Here is a 23,503-nt window from a genome sequence, read left to right on the forward strand (position 1 = left end):
TTACCTTTCTCAATTGGAGTCTTATCTTTTCAAGAATATTTCGGTGAAGATTTCTCAAGATTTATTTCAATGAAGATTTTTACTTTACTTTTGAAGGGATACTCCGAAGTTGCTGCCCTCCATTTTTTAAGCATGCTATGGTGTTTTTTGAAGATTGGCAGGAAAATTTCACTTTGTGCGATTGAATTGATTCTTATTTTGAAGATTGAGTTCTTTCCTTATATTGAAGATCGCGTCTTCTCTTATTAGCAATCAAATTCTGCAATTATTGGAGAACATCTGTCATTGTTACCTATCTGCTGTTTTTGGATCGCAGTTGATGTTATCTATCGTCCAGTGCTTGGGCTGATATTTCTATTGATTTTATTGGAGTTTCCTTTGTGCTCACTGAAGTCTACAACTACTATTCAAGACTGGTGTTGAGTTTGATTTTCTATACTTTTTAGTCCAAGCTGGAGTCTTTCTTTTAATATCTGTATACTCCAGCTTGAGGGGGAGTGTTGAGAAGTGTACCACGATAGGGGGAGTGTCCCTATTGTGGTTGAGTCCATTATGGTTTCCTTTATTGTTTTATGTCTTTAATTGTTAGGAGTTAGGAATCAGTTTCTTAGTCTAAGTTAGTTACCTATTTTAGATTAGGTTTAGTTTCCTTTTCCTTTTATGATTGTAATGGTTTTATTATAAATAAGATACTTGAGGGAGGAAGCAACTCAAGACATACGGCTCCTCCCCTTGTAGCTACTCTTCTCTTCTTTCTTCTCTCTTTTCTCCTCTATAAGGTTATTGGTTACAGGTCCTAGGTTTTCTACAGGAAGCATGCGGTGTTCTTAATTGCGTACTATGAACTTTCCCGGGCTAAATTCTTGTAGGCCTGGGATTTGACTATTGAGTTCATGTTGGATTTAGAGTTAGACTTTAGCAAAGCCCAGTCAATATTGACACATTCAAGTAAGAGAACACTTCTTGCCTGATAATGCCTGGGCAAATTATCCACAAAACTAGAGGCCAAAGGAGCTGCCAAGTGGCAAATATCTGGATATCTAGGCTGTTAACAAAGGCTTCTCTTTTGGGTCTTCAGGTAAGTTATTATAATTAATACCCCAAGTAAATACAGCATATTCCATTATTAATAATACAATCTTTGTTGTATTAGAGATATTATAATAGGTTATTATTCTTCTTAAAAATATTATTAATATATGATGATATGTGCATTACATATGCACATTAAGTAGTTAATGTAGTCAAGACTGCCCAATTGGGCCTAGGAGGACTTTATGTTGGGCTTTGGATGGGTTTGGCCTTGGGTGACTTGTTTATGGTTAATTGTTGTCTGGGGCCTTAAGATAAGCGTTTTGAGTTAGATTAGGATTTTTAATGCCTTTTAAGAGTTCTGTTTTGAGTCATCATGTGCTGTTTTTGAAGTTGAAGCTATCTTCGACCATTGTCCGAGAACTCGTTTCGTTTCAGTATTTCGGGCTGACCGAAATATTGTATTTTTCTGGTATGTTTCGGTAGGTCATTTCAGTGGGTTTTAGGCCAAGTTAAGGCCTGAAACTTCATGGAAACCCTATTTTAGGCTATATAAACACATTTAAATGTTCAAATTGCAAAAATAGTCACCCAAAATGGTGTTTTCGACACCGTGAAGTTGTAGATCGGCTTTCAGTGTCTAACATATATTTATTTCATCACAAACAAACATATTGATCATGCATTTCCCTAAAAAAAACCAATTTTGAGAATATGGTTTTACCTGGAATAGTGGAAAGGCTTCACAGATGTGCTAAGAAGTTTGAATCTTGTGTTCTCCAAGTGGTTCCGGCGTAGATGCGGCAATGATTCAAATGGGAAGTGGAAGAATGGAGAAGAAATGAGCAAAAACAAAAAAACCAGAGCTGTTTTGAAGTCTCGTTTCGACCGAGACTGACGAAATGTGGTCTTTTATATAAAGGGGTTTGACGAAAAATTTAAAATCTCGAGATATCATGAAATTTCGAGAATTTCGCTCGAGATATTGTATTTTTTCGATTCGAAGTAGCATTTCGTTTCGAGCAGCTCGAAATATCCGAAATTTCTGAAATCAATCGAGATTTCGCGAGATTTTGAACTATGTCTTCGACGACAGCTCTTGTAACGCCCCCAAAACCACCCTAGCGGTTTAGGGACATTGACGGTCCACAAGATCGTTTATGTCAAGGAGATATGAATAGGAGTAGAACCAAAACACAAACACATTTCTAAAATGTATAGATTAAGACTTCAACTAAAGTAGGGTAGTCAAACTAAGCTATTACAACTTTTAAATTAAACTTAAAATTCTTAAATAAAGGTTACAATCTCCAAAATTAAATTAAACTCAAACAAACTATGAGTTCTTCTAAAATTTAAAGAAAGTATAAAGTTTCTAATAGTAGTTATCCTCTTCTAATCTAAACGCTTCGTCCCCTTGGACTTCCTCTGCTAGTACATCCTCACATCCAGGTTCGCATTCATAAAGTTGTTTATCTGAAAAGTGGTGAGGGTAAGCTTCGGGAAAAGCTTAGCAAGTAAATCCACAACAACTAAACAGGTGTGAAAGCATGTACAAGTCATACAAAATGTAAAGACATACAGTAATATGTATATATAGATTCGAGAAAAATAAACAAAACAAAATGATCATAACCATATTTGCTTATCACTACTACCACAATGAAAAATGTATATGACAACAATCAACAAAAGATATATTGAAAGAACGTAAAATAATAAACACATCACTCCTTAATGGATTAGTGTGAACTAGTTACCATACACTGGTCAAGGTTCTCATGATAGCGGCGTATGAACTCCAGCTATGATCAACTACAACACCATTGTCCCCTCTCAACATCAAGAAACTAATGGAGAAACTAGTGACCAAACTTGCTCCAGACCGAGTCAAAGCCCCCGAAGGTTTTATCAGCAGTACCCTCCTGTAGAGTTTTTGATCATCTCCCTCTTTCTAGTAGTCCATATAGCTCCAATAAGGGTAAGCCCATAACTCAAAAACTCGCCAACTTATCCTTACCCCAACATATTCACCAATGTCGGTAAGGTAAACAACAAAATAACAATCAAGGGTTTGCTTATAATTTAAAGCTATACATCCAAGTTTGGAACTTAGGGGTCATAACTCCCCAATTCCACCCTAACACATGCTATTGAAAAGAATGAAAATAAGGTGTGAAAATAAAAACTTTCATCAACGTATCAATGCATAAAATGAAGAACAATAATAAGGAAGATTGGGCAAAATTTTTGGAATCACTTATCCAACAATAACATCAATGAAAATTAAAAGGTAAACCCTAAACAAAATCAGATTTTTATGCATCATCCAAAAACATCATGCGTTAGGTTATAATCATGAAAAGTCATTCATAGACCTTCATCATATTATCAACAAATGAGCATTGGATTCATTAGTCTATAAACATGACATTATTAAAATTCTGCACACACATATGTGAATTAAATTATAAGGAAATCACCATTCCTTGCAAACAATCGTGTGTGAACAATTTAATTGAGTAAAAGCATGAATGAAATATGTTTTTGGCATGATAAATCTCAATCTAAAACTAAATTCCAGATTTAAAACAATGTTTCAAAACAAATTTTATATGTAAGGAAAATATCAAGTAAAATGATTGAAGATCTACTCACCTTGTGTGAAGCGACTAGGGTTTCTATAGGTGACCTCAAATCAATGCTTCAATGATGTTGATCTACCTCTTCCTAGTTCAGAATCACTTTAATGGAGTCCTAAGAGTAAGGTAATGATGAAATCAACTTTAAGGTATTGCTTAAACTCGGATTTGGGAAACACAGATTTTTGGCAGAATGACCTACCTTCAGTAAATTAGCGATATCTCTCTGTTCAGATTTCCGTTTGAGATGATTCAAGTTGGGTTGTGGAGATAAGAGATGAGGCTACGTTTTATCGTGAAATAAGATGTTCTTAATTCGACTCCGAAAATGGTCGAAATTGGACGTCAAGTGACTGGTTATGCACAGTCCGAATATCCTTCTCCTCCTTCTTCTTCTTCTTCTTCTCCTCTCTATAGTCCACGAATTTTCCTCTCTCTCTCTCTCTCTCTCTCTCTCTCTCTCTCTCTTAAATTTATGATAAAGGGAATGGGGTTTGGGATTTAGTTATTGGAATTTAATCCTAACAAAAAAGAGGTGGAAAGAATTCTATTTAGTCTCTAACTAGAGCTCTTTACTTTTCCTCCAATGAAAATTTTTTAAAAAGAATTTTGACTTTAGATTTTTAAATTAAAATTTTAGATTAGGTAGTTTAATTTTAGCTAAATTCTTTTTTTTGTTGGGATTTTATTTTATGAAGACTTTCTTTCTCCATGATTGAGTTTCCAGCCAATTGGAGATTGCCACCTCACCTTTCCTTATCAATCCATAATACTTCCCTAACTAAATTCTTACAAAATTCAAAGACCTCCCAAGCTAAAATCGTGGAAGCCTCTTTTTAAGCCTTATAAAATTATAAAAAATAAAAATTTAATTGCACCTCTAAAGAATAGAACCTTAGACTCCTAACAAATTGAATTAAATGTCTAAGCACTAGGCTAGGTTACTAACTATGAATTATTTTTCAAATAAATTATAAATGTTATAAATAAAACCCTAATTCTACACTTAGGCAAGCAATAATTCAAATTAAGGGTGTTACACTAGGGCACACTACTTACCATCATGTGTATACCCCAGCAAGTTCAAGATCCACACTTCAACTTGTGCCAATCCTGTATTAGGTAAAAAGACCAAATTACCCCTAGTCCAAAATTAGGGTATTATAGCTCCGCTCTTGGAATAGGGGTGTTTGAAAACATACATCAAAATGTCAGGAATGCCGAATATATGGTCAGTAGAGCAGAGGTTGATTATAACTAGAACCAAACTGATTTTGCTAGGGGTGCTCTTTTTGATACAAGAAAACACCTGCAAGATGTCCTCCTTCAAGAGGAAATTTTCTAGAGGTAGAAATCAAGGGTTAAGTGGCTCGAGGAAGGGGAAAGAAATACCAAGTTTTTCCACTAGATTGTTAATGTGAGAAGAAAAAGAGCTGGGATTGAGGAAATTAGATATGTTGATGGTGCTTGGATTTCAATTGCGGAGGAGGTGAAGGCTGAACCAATGAGGCACTTCTCTTCTATTTTCTTTTCTCAAGGCTATCAGTATGATGAGGAATTGCTAGAGTATATCCCTAATCTGGCTGCCCAGGAAGATAATAATTTTCTCCTCCATTCCCCGACCCTAGAGGAGGTAAAAGATGCGGTTTTCTCCCTTTCCGTTGACAGTGCATTGGGTTCTTATGGCTTCTCGGGCCATTTTTTCACAGCTTGTTGGGATGTGGTTGGTGGCAATGTTTGGGCGGCGTCAGTAGAATTTTTCTCTGGTCGTTTCCTACTTAGAAGTTATACGTCTGCCCATCTTGTTCTTGTGCCAAAGAAAGAGAACCCAGAGGTATTGATTGACTTTAGACCAATTAGTCTTTGTAATTTTTCTTATAAAATATTTGCTAAAATTCTTTCCTCGAGATTGGCATCTATTCTGCCTAGTTTGTTATCGGAAGAGCATGGTGCTTATTTTTAAGGCAGATGTATTCATGACAATATTGCTCTAGTCCAAGAGGTGGTGCAGCATCTCAATAGGAAAACCAGAGATGGCAATGTTATTTTAAATCTTGATATGGCAAAACCCTATGACTGTTTGGAATCGGATTTCCTCTATGTGGTGCTGTCCAAATTCGGGTTTGCTAGTACCTGGATTGATTTAATCAAGAAAACCATTAAAAATTGTTGATTTTCTGTGGTGTTGGAGGGCGGTCCATCTGGATTTTTCAAGTCTTCCAAGGGCTTGTGTCAAGGAGATCCTTTATCTCCTCCTTTATTTATCTTAGCAGAAGAAGTGCTTAGCAGAGGGTTAAAGTCTCTGTTTGTTGAGGGCAGAGCAGCCTATTTTCAGCTTCCCAGAGGTTGTCCAGGTATTTCAAATAGTCTAGTTTTAGGTCGGACGGCATCCAAAGTCTGGGGTTACTTCTCCAGTATTTTTGACATTGAAGCGCCTCCCTACCAGGATGTCAGGAATCGCATATCTCTCTGGCAGGGATTGGTAGCTTGCCACTATCACAGTGCTTTTATCACAGGAATTCTTCCAACTCTGATTGTTTGGGAACTTTGGAAGGAACAAAACAATAGAAGACATGGGGAAAAAAAGCGTTCTGCTAGCTTCATCATCCAGTGCATTAAAACCTGGGTGAAAGATCTTCCGTTACCTACTAAGGTTGGTAGATAGGGATCTGCCAGAGATTGTTTGATTCTGCAGTGCTTTGGTCTCTTGGCTCCGATACCCAAGCTGAAATATCCACTCCCTGTCTATTGGTGTCCTTCTTTTGCCTCCGTTAAGCTTAATGTGGATGGTGCTTGTCGAGGTAACCCTGGGCTTGGTGGGGGAGGAGGTATCATCAAAGATTCGAGTAGAGTGGTTTTGCCAGCATTCTCTAATTGTTATGGGCTTTGCACTAATTCCATTGCTGACCTGAGAGCACTTAGGGATGGCTTATCTTTGTGCCAGGAGCTTGGTTTTTCTAATGTGGTGGTTAACTCTGACTCTGCTTCCATTGTCAGGATGGTTAACAAAAGGAGGTGTAACCTGTGGAAGGGGTGGTATTGGTTTCAGGAGGTTCTGGTTCTTGTTGCTTCTTCAAGGGCTTTGGTGTCTTTCACGTATCGTGAGAGCAATAGGACTGCTGATTGGTTGGCTAATCTGGCATGTGACTCTGGATCTTCATCCAATTTCCAGCTTGCTAATTTGCCTTTGGGAACTCTGAAAGAGATTCTTAAGGAGGACATGGTAGGTCTGCTGATCCTTAGAAAGTAGTGCAGGTTTGTAATTTTTCCTGTGTATGGGTTTGGTAAGGCTTGGTTTGAGAGATTCCGAGAGTTTAGTTGTTCAGGTTGGGGTAAGGTGGAATGTCCCCCCCCCCTTGTATTCTTTATTATTTTTGGATATTAATAAAATCTCAGGGGCTGGCCCGGGTCCTAGATAATATTCGGGGAAAAAAAAAGAAGGTATTTCGCATAGTCTGTTTGCAGATGATACTATTATTTTCATCAAGGGATTGAAAAACTCTTTGAAGCAAATTTTGGGATTTATTGGTAGATATGAAGGTTTCTCTGGCCAACTTGTTAATGGACAAAAAGCTTTTATGTCATGAGCTCTAAGTCTTTAGAGGCTAGGGCCGGTTTGGTGGAGATTACTACAGGTCTTTTAAGGAAATCTCTTCTGATTACCTATTTGGGGGCGCCTCTATATACGAGAAGGCTCATGATTTGTTTTTTTAATGATTTTTTTAAGGAAATCTCTTCCGATTACTTACTCCTGAAAATGTTGAGGTTTTGGTGTTTTGACTTCTGATGATGGACTCGTTGGACCCTCTTCGGACTATCGCGAGTTACAGAGGGGGTTCGGTGGCGGTAGCCCTCGAGGAAATTTTTTTTAAGGACTATATGGGTATTTCGGTACATTTCTTGTATAGGGTTTCGCTATAAATCTGTAGCGAGAGTTCTTTCTCTGTATTGAAAATCCGAAAGAGGTGTGAGGAACGAGCGACTGTAACCCTATTCTCCATTGATAGTGAAACAGATCTCATCTCACCGTGGACGTAGGCAACCTTGCCGAACCACGTAAATCTTTATGCGCATTGTGTGATTGTGTTTGTGATTTCCATTCTTCTCTGCATCGTGTTAGGTTTTACAAATGTTCTCTCCTCTATGCCTATTCATGTGCTATCTATGCTGGACTTTCCCAAATCGGTAATGGTGAAGTTTTATAGTATATGTGCTGATTTTCTGTGGGAGCATTTAGAGTGGGCAAGCGTCATCATTGGGTGAGATGGAAAAAGCTTTGTAAACCTTTGAAGGAAGGGGGTCTCAGAATTAGACTTCTAGAGGACATTGGCCTCTCTTTAAGGTTGAAGGGTTTGTGTCGTATCATCTCTGAACAGTCTCTCTGGTCTTCATTTTTTAGAGCCAAATTTTTAAAGAATGAGCATATTGTGTTGGCAGGAATGAGATTTATTGGTTCGAAATCTTAGATACATGCCATGTAGCTCAAGGAATTCATGCTTGCTAGAGCTAGGTGGTTGATTGGTGTTAGCGATTAACTTTCGGCTGGACAACTGGCTAGGGAGGGGCTCGCTTATTGACTTTGTTGATGGTGCTCTTCAAATGGACCTCTCCATCCGTGTTAGGGACGTTCTCAATAACGAAGGGATGTGGGACCAGGCTGTTTTATATCAAATTGATTTTCCAGAGGTGCGTGAAAGTATCCTTGAGGGTAATTTTTCCCTTTCCCACAAAATGGACAGGTTGGTGTGGACTCCTGCCAATGATGGTTTGTTCTTGTCAAAGTTGGCTTGGAATGAAGTTAGGCTGCATTCTCCTATAGGGCCTTATGCGCACTGGATTTGGAACCAAACTCTGCCTCCTAAAATTGTTTTTTCTCTTGGCGGCTCCTTAATGGTAAAATCCCAACTAATGACTCCTTAATGTCCATTGGTATACTGTTGGCTTCTAAATGTGTTTGTTGCAGGATCCCCAGAGGAGATTCGGCGACCCATGTAGTTTTTGGTGAAACGATAGCTAAGGTATGGACTTTCTTTGCTAGATTATTTGATGTGAAAATAGTGTAATCTCAGGATACGTGGAGTAGAATTGTATTATGTCAATATGTGACTGGTTTGTTACCTTCTATCATTGTTTGGGAGCTATGGCGTGAAAGGAATAATAGAAGGCACGGAGCCGGCGTACGGCAGCAACGATAGTTGAGAAGGTTAAGAATTGAGTTAGAGAAATCCCATACCCTTTAAAGTTAAGCATGTGCCTGCCTTAAGAGAGCAGCTCATACTTAATTTTTTTGACTTGGTTCTCTCTGCTATTAAACGGAAACCCCCCCCCCCTTCCTATTTATTGGTGTCCGCCATTTAACTCAGTTAAACTCAATGTGGATGGTGCATGCCAAGGAAATCCAGGACTGGGAGGTGGTGGCGGAATCATATGGTCCAGTGATGTTAGTGTTCTGGCAGCATTCTCAAGTTTTTACGGTGAATTTACTAATTCGGTGGCTGAATTAAGGGTGCATAGAGATAGTTTGAGGTTGTGTGCGGAGCTAGGATTATCTGATTTTCATATAATCTCCGACTCCTTTACAACTGTAAGTTTCATCACCCGTAAGGCTTTCAATATCTGGTCTTGCTGGTACAGGTTTCAGGAGGTCTTCCTTCTCTGTGATTCTCTTCGTCCTCTCATCTCATTCTCATATAGAGAAAGTAATAGAGCAGCGGATTGGTTAGCAAATATGGCCTGTGAAACGGCTTCCAACTCTTTGTTTTGGGCTGTAGATGAATCCCTGTGGCTATTCGTTGTATTGTTCGGGAAGACATAGCGGGTCTTCCGGTTCTTAGACAGTAGTTTCTTTGGCTTTGGTTTCAGTGTATGGGTTTGGTTTGTTTTCTGTTTGAGATAGTGAGAGATTTATTGCTTTTGGGTTGGGGTAAGGTGGGTATGTCCCCCCCCCCCCCCACCAGTGTATTATTTTTTTCCTCTGAGCATTAATAAAATTTTAGGGGCTTCCCCAGGTCCTAGATAATATTCGGGTTAATATATATATAATCCCATCAGTTAGACATGATTTGAATAATAGAAATTGAGATTTTTCAAGAGTTTTGAAGCTGTTGAGATTTGCATAAGGGATTGGTATTCTAGACCTGGTTTCTTCCTTTTTCTTCTGATCTGCTCTTATCAGGTGTGGTCTTTCTCTACATCTTCTTCTTGTTTTTCTTAGTCTGGCTGCTGCTATTGATCTTTAACTCTCCTCCTTATTCTTCCATTGATCTGCTGATACTTCGTGTTGTTATCTAGCTTCTTCTACTATACTTTTTTTATTACGACATGTGATTTGCTATACTGAACATTTGTTATGCAATCAAATCATTCCATATTTATTTCTTAGACCTGATCATCAATTTCTCTACTGTTTCTCAGTTCTTACTTGTGGCTTGAAATTTAAGCTATTTGGGTTTCAACTTTTCTGACATCTGATTTTGAAGATTTTAATATCAATTGATAGGACTATTAGACTGTTACACTCAACCAGACTTGCAGAGTATTCTGGACATTAGTTTGAGAGTTGTATAGTTTCTCCTTCCATTCTTCTATTCTGGTCCTATATTAGTTCTATTGATTCTTCATTTATCCTGGACTGTTAGCAATTTTTTGGTTTCAGATTCTTTCTAGAACCTTGAGCGGCATTGCTAGTATACACACATGCGCCAGGCCTAATGAGAAGCCTCAACACTGGAAATTTTCCGCTGGGTTTTGTATTTTCAATCCAGCTTGCACCCTCTAGATAGGAAGGATAAAAAGAGAACTGAACGCAAGTGAGATGTTCAGGAGTAGTGTTTTTGTTTTTTGGTAAATGAATATATTACCGAACCCCAAGAGGGGAAAGGGAAGGGGGAACCAATATACAAGAGAAGAAATAAACCGGGGGGGGGAAGGAGCGGCCAGCCAGCCTACGCAGAGGAGGGAGGCCGCAAGAGGGTGATATCAAGGCCCCAAAAAGTCAAAATATGCCCGTTTCTACAGTTGTCCCTACAATATCTGTGGCGGATACATCTAAGCTTGGAAGATACATCAGAGGAGATGGCTTTCCAAATCACATCAAAGGATCTAGATTTGGAAGTCCATCTCCTGATATTTCTTTCCAACTAGATACGGTGAATTGCAGCGCTGAAAACTAGCTTCCCAATAGTGTCACATATTGAGTTCCCCTGAAAAGTCTTGAGCAACCAGAACCATTCGCGGTCAAAACTCCGGGCCCTTCTGTTCCGCGGCCAGATGGAAGACAAGGCCTTGTTGCCGATGGTGGAGGTGAAGGGGCAGTCAAAGAAGAGGTGGGAGATGTCTTCTCGGCCAATCCAACAAAGGTTACAAGAGGGGGGGGGCAGGGATGGTGCGGTGAATGAGGAAGGCTTGAGTGCGCAGGCAAAGTCTTAGGGCTCTCCAAACAGTGAGGCTATGGCGGGGGATGTTGCCAGAAAACCAGACAAGGTTGTGCCAGGGCACGGGAGGGCTAGGGTCTCTAGAAAGGTTCCAAGCAGAGGAGGAGGTGAAGATACCATTAGGGGAGGGAAGCCAGTTAACCCGATCCGCTCGAAGGGGAGAGGTGGACTGCAGGGGGGAGAGTTGGCCAGATCTGAGAGATAATGATGGGGTTAAGAGAAGGGGGGGAGACCAGGAGCCAGAGGAGATGAGGGCGGAGACAGGGGCATCCCTTGGGAGCCCAGAGGAATAGATTGCTCTGGGGCCGAGTAGGTTGTAGAGGATCCCCAGAGGGTGCCAAGGGTCAAAGCCAGAGGGAGGTAGAGGTACCATCAGGAATGGAAAAGGATATGCCCTGAAGAGCCAGGGGACAGAGGGAGAGAATCTTGCGCCAGATCCAAGAGGAATCAGCTGGGGTTTTGACGATCCAAATGGAGTCAGATTTAAGGAGGTGAGATTTGACCCAGGTGACCAAGATTGAATCCTGATGGGAAGAGATTTTCCAGAGAAGTTTAAGAATGCCTGCCGTATTAGAGTCGCGGATGCAACGGAGGCCTAGACCGCCCTCCGATTTAGGGAGATAGATAGACTTCCAGCTGGCCGGATGAAGAAATCTGGGGGTGTCTTTTCATTTCCAAAGGAAGGCACAAAAGATGCGTTCTATGGCCTTAATGGTTGAGATAGGGATGCTGAAGATACCGGTCCAGTAGAGGTAGGAAGCTTCGAGGACCGAGCAGATACATTCGAGTCTTCCAGCATAGGAAAGAAGCTTGCCTTTCCAAAGCTGAAGGCGCTTGCGGATGTTATCCAACATGGGAGTGCAATGGTGGCTAGAGAGCTTGGCAGGGATCAGGGGAAGGCCTAGGTAAATGACTGGAAGGGTACCAATGGAGAAGCCAGTGAGTTGACGGAGAGTCTCTTTGGTAGTATCCGAGATACCAGAGAGAAAGATTTTGGATTTGAGGAGGTTGACACGGAGGCCGGAGAGAGATTCAAAAAGATGGAGAGTCCATGATAGCGGAGATAGAGGAGTGGGAGGCCTTGGAGAAGATCATAAGATCATCGCAAAAGCTAGATGAGAGAGCTTAATGCGCTTGCATTTGGGGAGGGGAGATATGAAATGGAGGTCAGTCTTGGTTTGAAGGCTCCTGGAGAGGACTTCCAGAGCAAGAGAGAACAGGAAAGGAGAGAGGGGGCAGCCTTGTCGAATGCCGACCTTGGATTGGAAGAAGCCAACGGGGGTGCCATTAATTAGCACGGAGAAAGAGGGGGAAGAGATGCAGGCATAGTTCAGGAGTAGTGTCATTAAGTGATAAGATTAGGAATGGGGATTGAAATGGTTTGGCCATTAGTGATGAAGACCAATTGACACACCAGTAAGGAGTGATACAGAATTGGGATAAGATGGATTGAAATTCTGTGGGAACTGACATGGTTGTGTACAAGTTAACAAATGAAATGGCCCTTAGTTGATCCCAATGCTTCAACAGGATTTGTGTAGTTGAGATAAGTCTTAGTTAATCATGTCGAGGTTAACAGGACAACATATCTGCACATATGTTCCATATGCATAGTTGTTTTTCCCATTTTTATTTGATTCTATTATTCTTTTCTTTATGTTCTTTATTAGTGATGTAATGGTAATTGTGGAATTTTTACCTTTATTCCTGTTGAAATAGGCTGCTTACACAATTGGGGTAAGCAGTCCTAGTTTGATTAGGATTAGTCCTACTAGTTCTAGCTGATTAGGATTAGTCCTAGTCATGTTAGGAGTAGTATTAGTTAGATTAGATTCTTTTCTTTTATTTTATTTTTATTGTTTTACCCTCAGCTGAGTTCTATTCTGGCATTCCTAGTTGTATTAGGAATTCCTAGTAGGACTACGACTGAGGTGTTATTATTCGCATTTGTACTTTGATCAGATTTACTTCAAGTTATTATAAATAAAGGGGCTTGGGTGATCGATTCTAATCACTCAAGCATTCATATCAAAGCTGTTTACATGGTATCAGAGCCATCTCTGATCTGAAGAGCAGCCTCCCCCTCGATTTTTTCTTGTTTTCTTCTCAAACTCTCTCAGCTATTGGTTTCCTTCTTCTCCAACTCTCTCGGACTCTCTATTTCATTCAGGGCAGCATCTTTGAGGTGATTCAATGAAGAATTAGCTGCTGCCCTCAATGACACCACACTGAAGATTATACAAACACTTGTGTGATCTGAAACTGCCGCAGGTTCCCTCCAACCCTTCGAGATCAAGCTGCTACATTATTCAAGCTGGATTTCTGTTTTTCTTGGAGATTGATCCCTGCACTTGCTGATCTACACCTTACATATTTAAGATTGCAGATCTGAATCCAATCCACATCTGATTCGAACCTGCAATTACCTACATTCAGATATACCTAAATTTTTTTAACATTTAGGGCTTTTTATTGGCTCATCCAAAGGGGCTAATTTTTTAAGGGAATCTTCTCCACGACAAAGGAGATACTCGATCCTTGTTTCAGCCTATTCTGACAGCTGAAACTCATACAGTTTCAAAACCCAGGGTTTCACTCGATACTGTAACCAACCCTATTAGGGTTTCTTATTGCATCGTCAGAATTTTTTGATTTTTTGCAGGCTTATTCTCCACCACTTGCAGGGCATTCGATCCAAGTTTCAGCCTATTAATTGCAGCCACTTCAAAACCCATACTTCAGACTGATTCAGTTTTTTGAAGATTTTTTTTTTTGTTCAAATTTGTGGATCGGTTTCTACCTGAACTATGGGAGATTCAGAGACAACTACTGCTACTTCTGGAGGGGATGGTCAGACTAGGAATGACTTCCTTCCTTATGCTGCTGCTGCCATCAAGCTTGATGGTACGAATTATTTAATCTGGGCTAGATCACTATCCTTGACTGTGGCTGGTAGGGGATTCACTGGCCATCTTACTGGCACCACCAAACAACCAGCTGAAGAAGGTGCTATCCATACTAAATGGGCTGCGAACGATGCTATGGTGATGTCATTTGTTTTAAATTCTATGACCACTGATCTATCCAGTCAATATCTCCTCTTTGACACTGCTACTCAGATATGGACTGCTGTCAAGAGAACTTATGGTCGATCAGGAAGTGGTGCTCAGGTTTATGAAATCAGGAAGACACTCCAAGCCACTACTCAGAAGGAGATGTCTGTTACTAAATACTATGCTGCCCTCAAGTGTTTATGGCAGCAATTGGATCATTATGCTCGATTCCAGCCTACCACACCTATGTAGACCAATTCCGTGTCTATGATTTTCTGGCTGGCCTCAATGATGACTATGACCCTATTCGGGTTCAAGTCCTTGGACGGGTTCCTTTCCCCACTTTAGAGGAGACTTTTTCTTATGTTCACAGTGAAGAGACACGAAGGGCTGCCATGATGATGACTCCTAAAGTTGAGAGATCAGCCTTACAGACTGCTGGTCCCACTCCTGTTGCTTCTTATGATAGTGTTGCTACTTCCACTACTACTACCAAGAGCCTGTTAAGTGTGAGCATTGTCACAAACCATATCACACTAAGGCTCAGTGTTGGAAATTATATGGGAAGCCAGCTGATTTTGAGGCAAAACGTAGTCGTGCTAAGTCTAAAAGCAAAGCCAATCATACTGAAAGTGTAGCTCTAACTTCCACTGCTGACATTGGTTTCTCCCAGGAAGAACTCCAGGCTTTGCGTCGTATGTTGAACACATCAACTGCCTCTACTACGTCTGCTGCCAATTCAGGTTCCTTCTTTGCCCGTACAGGTATTTCTTTTGCTGGTCATTGTGCATCAGTAGTATCCACTCCATGGATCATAGACTCCGGTGCTACTGATCACATGACAGGTTCTTCTAGCCTTTTTAATACATATTCTCCTGCCTTTGGTAAGGATAAAGTCAAAATTGTTGATGGGTCCCTCTCCTCCATCTCAGGGAAATGATCCATTAGTTGTTCTCCTTCCCTTACACTGTCATTTGTGTTGCATATTCCCAAATTTACAACTAACCTTCTTTCCATTAGCAGTATCACTAAATCCCTGAATTGTAAGTGATCTTTTTCCCCCTCACTGTGTTTTTCAGGAACTGGACTCGGGGAAGACAATTGGATCGGGTAAAGTGCATGGCGGATTGTACCTGCTTGATGGCGATCCTACTCATGCTTTACCTTCAGCATCTTTCTCTTCTGATTTACATAAATGGCACTCTAGACTAGGCCATCCCCCCTTAGGTACTTCATCAAATTTACTTCCAGCATTAGTTAAAGATTGTAATAAGGAAGAATTTTTTTGTGAGCCTTGTGTCTTGGCTAAACAGACGCGTTCAACTTATCCTATTTCTAATAAAAGATCCTCTTCCTTATTTCATATTGTTCATACTGATGTGTGGGGGCCTAGTAGGAAACCTTCCCTGACTGGCCATCGGTGTTATATCACTTTCATTAACTGCTATTCTAGGTTCACTTGGGTATACCTTATGCACACAAAGAGTGAAGTTTTTTTATGTTTTCAACACTTTCATCAACTGATTAAGACCCAGTTTAAGGCCACTCTTCAAATTTTGAGGAGTGATAATGGGAAAGAGTATATGGAAGGTCAGTTCCAAAAATACCTTGTTGCACATGGAATCCTCCATCAGACCAACTGTGTCGATACTCCAGCCCAAAATGGTGTGGCTGAGAGAAAAAACCGCCACCTCCTGGAGGTGGCTAGGGCCCTTATATTTGCTCGCAATGTCCCTTCCCTTTATTTGGGGGATGCTGTCCTTACTGCAGCCTATTTAATTAATAGGCTGCCCAGTCCGGTTCTTCTTTCAAAAGCCCCTATTGAGCTATTACTTGGCTCTTTTTCCTTTATAGTCCCACCTAAGGTGTTTGGCTGCGTTTGTTATACTAGGGATACAAGGTCCCCTGGTAAACTTGACCCACGTAGCTTCCGCTGCATTTTCTTGGGTTATTCTGCTACCCAAAAGGGGTACAAATGTTACTACCCTCCATCCCGTAGGACTTTTGTCAGCATGGATGTTATCTTTTATGAAAATGTTCCATATTATGTGTCCCCACCTCTTCAGGGGGAGAGTGTTAGTGAAGATGTGCTTACTATTGACTCTCCACCTCCACTTCAGTCTGTTTACCATGAGTCTGAACCAGTTCGGCCTGCCCCTAGTACTCCCCCTGAGTCAGGGGGAGAGGTTCCTATACAGGGGGAGACCATTTCTATTCAAGGGGAGCAATCTACCCCGGTCCAGACTCCTATCCAGAGGCCTATTAGTGAATTTCAGAGGAGGATTGATGCCAGTAATGTGAAGACCTATGCAAGGAAACATAAGTAGGTTCAATCAACTGTTGCTCCAGTACCCATCCAATTGCCGAACCCGGATCCAGAACCTGCCTCTCCACCTGGTAATGATCCTGACTTACCTATTGCTCTTCGCAAAGGTGTCAGAACTTGCACTCTGCATCCCATATCTCATGTTTTGCACTCAGCATCCCATATCTCATGTTGTTTCTTATGATTCCCTTTCCCCATCCTTTCGTGCCTTTGTTTCCTCTCTTTCTTCTGTTCGTATTCCTAACAATTGGCAGGAAGCTTTATCAGACGGAAAGTGGAAGGCAGCTATGCTAGAAGAAATGGACGCCTTGAAGAAAAATAACACATGGGAGCTTGTGGTTCTTCCACCTAGGAAGAAAAACGTTGGATGTAAATGGGTGTTTGTGGTGAAACAGAAGGTTGGTTTGGCTGGTTCCACAAGGCCATGATTTCTGTGGGCTATAAGCAGAGTAATGCTGATCACACACTCTTTATAAAGAGGGTTGGTGAAAAACTCACTGTTCTTATAGTCTACGTTGATGATATAGTGGTTACTGGCAATGATGGTGATGAGATCAGACGGTTGAAGACCTTCCTTGGACAAGAATTTGAGATTAAAGATCTGGGGAAACTACGATACTTTCTTGGGATTGAAGTAGCTAGATCTTCTAAAGGCATTTTTCTCTCCCAAAGGAAGTATGTCCTAGACTTATTGGCTGAGACCGGGTTGCTAGGCTGTCATCCTTCAGATACTCCTATGGACCCTACTGTTCGACTCAAGGAGAAAGAGGGTGAGCCTGTTGATAAAGGCCGGTACCAAAGACTTGTAGGGAAGTTGATTTATCTTTCACACACGCGTCCTGACATTGCTGTCGCCGTGAGTACTGTGAGCCAGTTTATGCATGATCCCTACTCTTCTCATACGGAGGCTGTTCTTCGTATCTTGCCCTATTTGAAGTCAGCTTCTGGAAAAGGAATTCTTTTGTCTACTCATGGTCATCTACGGATAGAAGCATACACTGATGCTGATTGGGCTGCTTCTGCAGATCGGAAGTTTATTTCTGGGTATTGCTCCTTTGTAGGTGGAAATCTTGTCACATGGCGTAGCAAGAAGCAAAATGTGGTTGCTCGTTCTAGTGCCGAAGCTGAGTTTCGAGCTATGGCACAAGGTATTTGTGAGTTACTATGGCTTAAAGGTTTGCTACAAGATCTTGGTGTTCCTATTCGTCTTCTTATGATGCTGTACTGCGACAACAAGGCTGCCATCAGCATAGCACACAACCCAGTACAACATGATTGTACCAAGCATGTTGAGGTGGATAGGCATTTCATCAAAGAGAAGTTAGAAGTTGGGCTGATTTGTATTCCCTTTGTGACATCTGCGGATCAACTTGCTGATATCTTCACCAAGGGATTGTTTGGAAAATTGTTTCATCCCAATCTAATCAAGTTGGGCATGATCGACATCTTTGCTCCAACTTGAGGGGGAGTGTTGAAATAGGCTACTTACACGATTGGGGTAAGCAGTTCTAGTTTGATTAGGATTAGTCCTACTAGTCCTAGCTGATTAGGATTAGTCCTAGTCATGTTAGGAGTAGTACTAGTCAGATTAGATTCTTTTCTTTTCTATTATTTTTATTGTTTTACCCTCAGCCAAGTCCTATTGTGGCATTCCTAGTTGTATTAGGAATTCCTAGTAGGACTAGGACTGAGGTGTTATTATTTCTATTTGTACTTTGATCAGATTTACTTCAAGTTATTATAAATAAAGGAGCTTGGGTGATCGATTCTAATCACTCAAGCATTCATATCAAAGCTGTTTACAATTCCTTTACTTCCATTACGTTAATTGTAGGATAATTAATTTTGCATCGGTAAGCAAGAAAAATAATTATCTGGGATACTGGGTTTGTTAGGGTGCTTCCTTAATAGCTATGCATGGTGTTGAGGTAACATGTAACCCATATAATCATATCCAAATTTTTGTGTACAGAAGGCCATTGGTATCTGTAAATCTTGGGTTGTACTTTTTCATGCAAAGCACATGCTTGCTCGCCCTGTGGCAGTTAACAGTCCATACTCATACATATAGTAGATCTTTAGTGTATTTATAAAAATATTATGTGGCAACTCAATGGGAAAGTAGTGTAAAACACAATTTTTTCTGGCTCTATTGGGAAAGGGGACTCCACTCAAAGCCGAATTGGTGTCATTAAAATTGGTTTGAACTTTGTTTTAGCTGTGCCGTTTAGATAGATCGATTGGGAATTAGATATCTAGAATGTTATTTCTTGGTTGGCTTCCTTTGGAGGAGCTTTGGAGATTTACGATCCTCACTAGGCATATTGGGTTTGTCTCTAGTTTGATTTGCTCTTTTAATGGAATATTGGGACTAATCGTACTACTAATGAATTAGCCAAATAGGGGGTAGTTCATCCTGGGTTATGGGAGTGGTATTCTATGTAAATGTGGGTAGTTATTGTTTTGCTTCTTTTTTAAGGGGTTTTTTTTTTTTTTTTTTTAATCTTTTTCAGTTTGCAGTAAAAGTACTGTTATTTACCCCTCCCCCCAAATAAAGGTAGTGGCACTCTTATTTATATTGGAATGGTGTAGTTATTTTAATTTTTGAATGGATATAATGAAATCTCTGTCTTCTGTTTCTGTAAGTTTGCTCTGAATACTGACTGCTACCATGAAATTGGTATAAGCGTAATTCTTAGTGCAATTCTTATACCTTGCCGTTGAATGAAAGATCCACTAAGAAACAATTCTACCTGTAATACTTTGATAAATTAAACACTTATCTGTTAAGACAGTTTATTGAGGCTTAAAAAATGGAATTGCGAAACATTTGCGATTTCAAAGTATTAGTCTGCCTTGAAGGCTGAAATATTTCCCTAAAATTTTTAGCTCCTCTTGCTGTTATCTTAAATATTTTCATGTTGTGTTTGTTGTCGAATCAGATGCCTAGTACTATCGAGGATTTGGAAACAGCTATTGAAGATAATATTTCTCAAGCCAATTCTATTCTTTTTCTAAACCAAAACATTCTGGAGGAATATGAAAGCCGTCAGCGCAAGGTAATCCTTGTTATTTTCCCTTTTTGTTATACTTAATCCTTTAATAGTCATCTAGCGTCTTCATATTATCCTACAGATAGAAGCCATTTCTAGGAAACTTGAAGCTGATGACATGGAGCTAAAAAGGTGTTTAGCCGAAATTGATGCCCTGAAGGTGAGTGACTAGTCTAATTGCTTCCTTATGTTGGAATATATATATATTCTTTTTTTGGGGGTGGTGGGGGGGGGGGGTTCAACGAAACTTGAAGCTGATGACATGGAGCTAAAAAGGTGTTTAGCTGAAATTGATGCCCCGAAGGTGAGTGACTAGTCTAATTGCTTCCTTATGTTGGAATATATATATATTCTTTTTTTTGGGGTGGTGGGGGGGGGGGGGGTTCAACGGCATCCTTGTAGTTTGGCTGGTTCTGTGCTTATGAACACACTGAATCAGTTCGTATTATTTTTATTTACTTTCTAATGATTATGGGTTTTGAGCTAGTGAGTTGGTTATGTTTCTTTTCTAGCACACATTATTAGCTTGTTATTGCATTGCTTTATCTCCTCATCCGTTGAAGTGGCTTTAGTGTCACTCAGAAACAGAGATCTTATCAAGGCATTTATGCAGGGAAAGTGGCTCCCAAGATTAAGAAACCTTGTTGCAAAGATAAATGAGACGTTTAGTCGCAATTTTCAAGAAATGGCAGTTGCTGGGGAAGTTTCATTAGGTATTTTATTGTCATTTTCCAGGTCTGAACAATTTCAATAAGAGAAAGTTCTGCTGATCTTTTGTTTTTGTTGTTTTGGATTTCAGATGAGCATGACATGGACTATGATAAATTTGGTATAGTTATAAAAGTAAAGTTCAGGTCAGTACAGTTCTACAAAATTTGGTCTGCAATGTTTGATGCAACTGTTGTGGCATAGAATGTTACAGTGCATGCTTTTCCAGGCTTCCCTAGATGCATGCACTAACAGTATCCACACCATACTTATGCCCTATCTTAGTGATCCTCCATTTCTAGACCAAGTATTTCAAGATTTGTACTTGGATTGGACAATCTGAACAATGAATCAGTTCATCCAGGGAGAACTCCCATACTGGTAGTGGATTGATCAACTACACTGATGATTGAATCGGTCCCATCAATACCAGTATTGATCAGATGATCTGTGGCATCCACCTGATCTAATAATGAGTTTTAAAAAATATGGTCATCAGCTTTTTTTCAATGCCATGTGCCTGAGGTCGCAAATTGCAATTGGTGTGTGCATCTCTAGAAGGGTTCAAATCAGTCTTACTAGCCACTTTCTGATTATTTCAGATTAAATTGTCAGGTGTGGTTATTGTGCACATCTGAATATTTGGCTGGTGTTGCTACATTTAATATAATTTCAAAACTTAAAATTACATGCTTCCATTTGGGTGGAGGGAAGGTTGTTATTAAAGGGCGTACAAAGTGCTCGAGGCTCCCGCCACTGCGGGGTCTGGGGGGTGTTATGACCTGCACAAATTTTGTCACTTCGATTAATCAAGAAAATGTACAGCTATTTACATATCTGATGACTGTGTAACTCCATTAAAAAAGTTGTATATTATATAATTAATCTTCAATGGAGGACAGTACTCTTGTCCACAAGAGATCTATATGAACACCCTGAACTCTTTTGTTATATATGCCCAGGACATAATATAAGAAATGATGTCTGCACTCTGCACAAAGTTTGAAAATATTCTGTGACTTGCTATAGAACAATATTGTAATAATACCAGAGCTTAGTAAACCAGCAAACTAAAGAGGGAGAAGATGAAGATGTAGAAAGAGAGAGAGAGAAAAGAGCTAGAGGCGATATAAATGTGTGTACTTCTACCGCACCAACCACAATATATAATATTCAGATTACATAACCTTAGTAGGAATCTTACTAAGGAAAGAAGTTTAGTTACAATGAACATAAACAACTTGCTAAGCCTAAGTCTTAATTACAAAAGGAAATAATGAAAGAGATAAAAGATAAGAACTAGGCTAATAGATAAAGACTAAACTTACTAAGCTGAGATATCTCATGGTACACTGGTCCATGAACCAGCAGCCCATGCTACACACTCTAATACTCCCCCTCAAGCTAGAGTATATATATATAAGTACCCAGCTTGGAAACATCCACTAAGAAAAGCAGGCCGAAACAACGCCTTTGTGAACAAATCACCAAGTTGATTGTTGGAGTTGACAAACAGAGTCAAATTCAGTCCTTGCATAACTGCATTCAGCACAAAATGACAATTGACCTCAATGTGTTTAGTCCTCTCATGAAAAACTGGATTACTGACAATATAGATCGCAACTTGCTTATCACAATATATAATGCAGAATCGTCCTCGAACCAAGGAAACCAGAGGGAGATCGATTGCAGCAGGATCGATACAATTAAAAGAACAAAAATAAAAACTGTAACAACTCTTCTTTTTTTTTTTGTTGGTACTTTTCTGTCACATGAAGAAGAACAAAAAAAATGGGTAAGAAGAAGATATAGAGAAGATAGAAGAGACGGGGGGTAGTAGGGGAATGGATTTCTCAGCCTGGATATCTCATCCACAGCTATCCCAGCTGTTGAAATATGGAATTTCTCCTATAACCAATGGCAACAAGGCCTGAAAATTCTTTTCTCCAAATCTGATCATTCCTTATAATAGGGGGTCTATTAAAAGCTTAGGCAAGCTTACAAAATAGAAGATAGAAAATAGAAACTTCCTAAAACCAAATAGAAGGTAGTAAAATAGCAACTAATGAAAAATAGAAACTAGATGAAAATAGAAACTGCTAAGGCTTTATAGATCCAGCCTTCTAAACAAGCAAGGAAACAAAAATAGAAACAAACTGAAATTAGAAGCTACCTAAATGAAATAAAATAAATTTTCTAAAACTGAAAATAGAAACTAAACTTTTGCAGCATTAGGATGGAATCTTTCTCCACTTGATGGGCCCACATAATCCTCTAAAAGATATCTCCACACAAGGAAAATATGGGTTGTGACACTGTTCACAAGAACAGTACCGTGAACAGTGTTTTTGGTCTTTTATTTTCTACATGCTTCACTTTGGGCTTGGGTGAGGTTGCCTTAGGTGATGCTCCATCGAACCAGCAAAAACTTGCCACATCATCAGACCAGGCTGCTTCTCACAGCAGTCAAATCCAAAACCTTGCTGGGCTGGTTTTGGGGCTTGTTCCTGTGGGTTCATATGGACTTGTGATCTACATCAATACATCTTCATTGGCTTTAAAATTGAGAACCCCAACTCTTGAATGATAGATTTCAACCACATCAATTCTCCTGCGGTATGTGTCATAGCTCTATACTCGGCCGCCGCACTAGACCAAGCAACAGTGGTTTGTTTCTTATTCCAAGTCTCAAGGTTCCCTCCAACAAAGGTGCAATATCCAATAGTTGACCGACGATCATCTACAACACCAGCCCAACCAGCATCAAAATACCCACAATATCTGTTTGACTATGACGTCGATAGATAAGACCTTTCTCGGGCGCCCCTTTAAGATATCTTAGAATGCGGCAAGCAGTGTATGGAAATGTCTATAAAGGCTCACTGGGAGGCAGTCTGCTGTATTTTGTGTTATCTCAATGGTGCTCCAAGGATGGGTCTCATTTATAGGCCCAGTAAACATCTTGATTTGGTTGGATATTCTGATGTTGAAAGTAATGGGAGGTCAACCACTAGTTATTGTACATTTGTTGGTGGCAACCTTGTCACATGGCAAAGCAAGAAGCAAACTATTGTGGCAAGATCTAGTGCTGAGGCCGAGTATTGAGGTATGGTTCATACTGCAGCTGAGTTGATGTGGTTGAGATTTCTTCTCCATGAGCTTGGGTCTCTGGTTACTAAACCTATCGCAATGTTTTATGATAATCAAGCTGGTAGTTATATTGTCAATAATCCAGTTTTTCACAAGAGAACTAAAC

At 40.0% G+C, this 23,503-nt stretch overlaps 1 protein-coding gene across 3 annotated transcripts in view; it reads left to right on the forward strand.

The window, feature by feature from the left end:
• The window catches only part of LOC122641852 (structural maintenance of chromosomes protein 5), a 103,253-nt gene that overhangs the window by 74,695 nt on the left and 5,055 nt on the right, over positions 1–23,503 (forward strand). For all 3 annotated transcript variants that reach the window (XM_043835166.1, XM_043835167.1, XM_043835168.1), the window contains exons 22-25: positions 19,429–19,545; positions 19,622–19,699; positions 20,153–20,252; positions 20,339–20,393. In XM_043835166.1, coding sequence (XP_043691101.1) covers positions 19,429–19,545; positions 19,622–19,699; positions 20,153–20,252; positions 20,339–20,393 — 350 coding nt within the window. The remainder of the gene's footprint in view (positions 1–19,428; positions 19,546–19,621; positions 19,700–20,152; positions 20,253–20,338; positions 20,394–23,503) is intronic.

This window comes from Telopea speciosissima, chromosome 10, assembly GCF_018873765.1.
Source record: "Telopea speciosissima isolate NSW1024214 ecotype Mountain lineage chromosome 10, Tspe_v1, whole genome shotgun sequence".
Taxonomy (NCBI): Eukaryota; Viridiplantae; Streptophyta; class Magnoliopsida; order Proteales; family Proteaceae; genus Telopea; species Telopea speciosissima.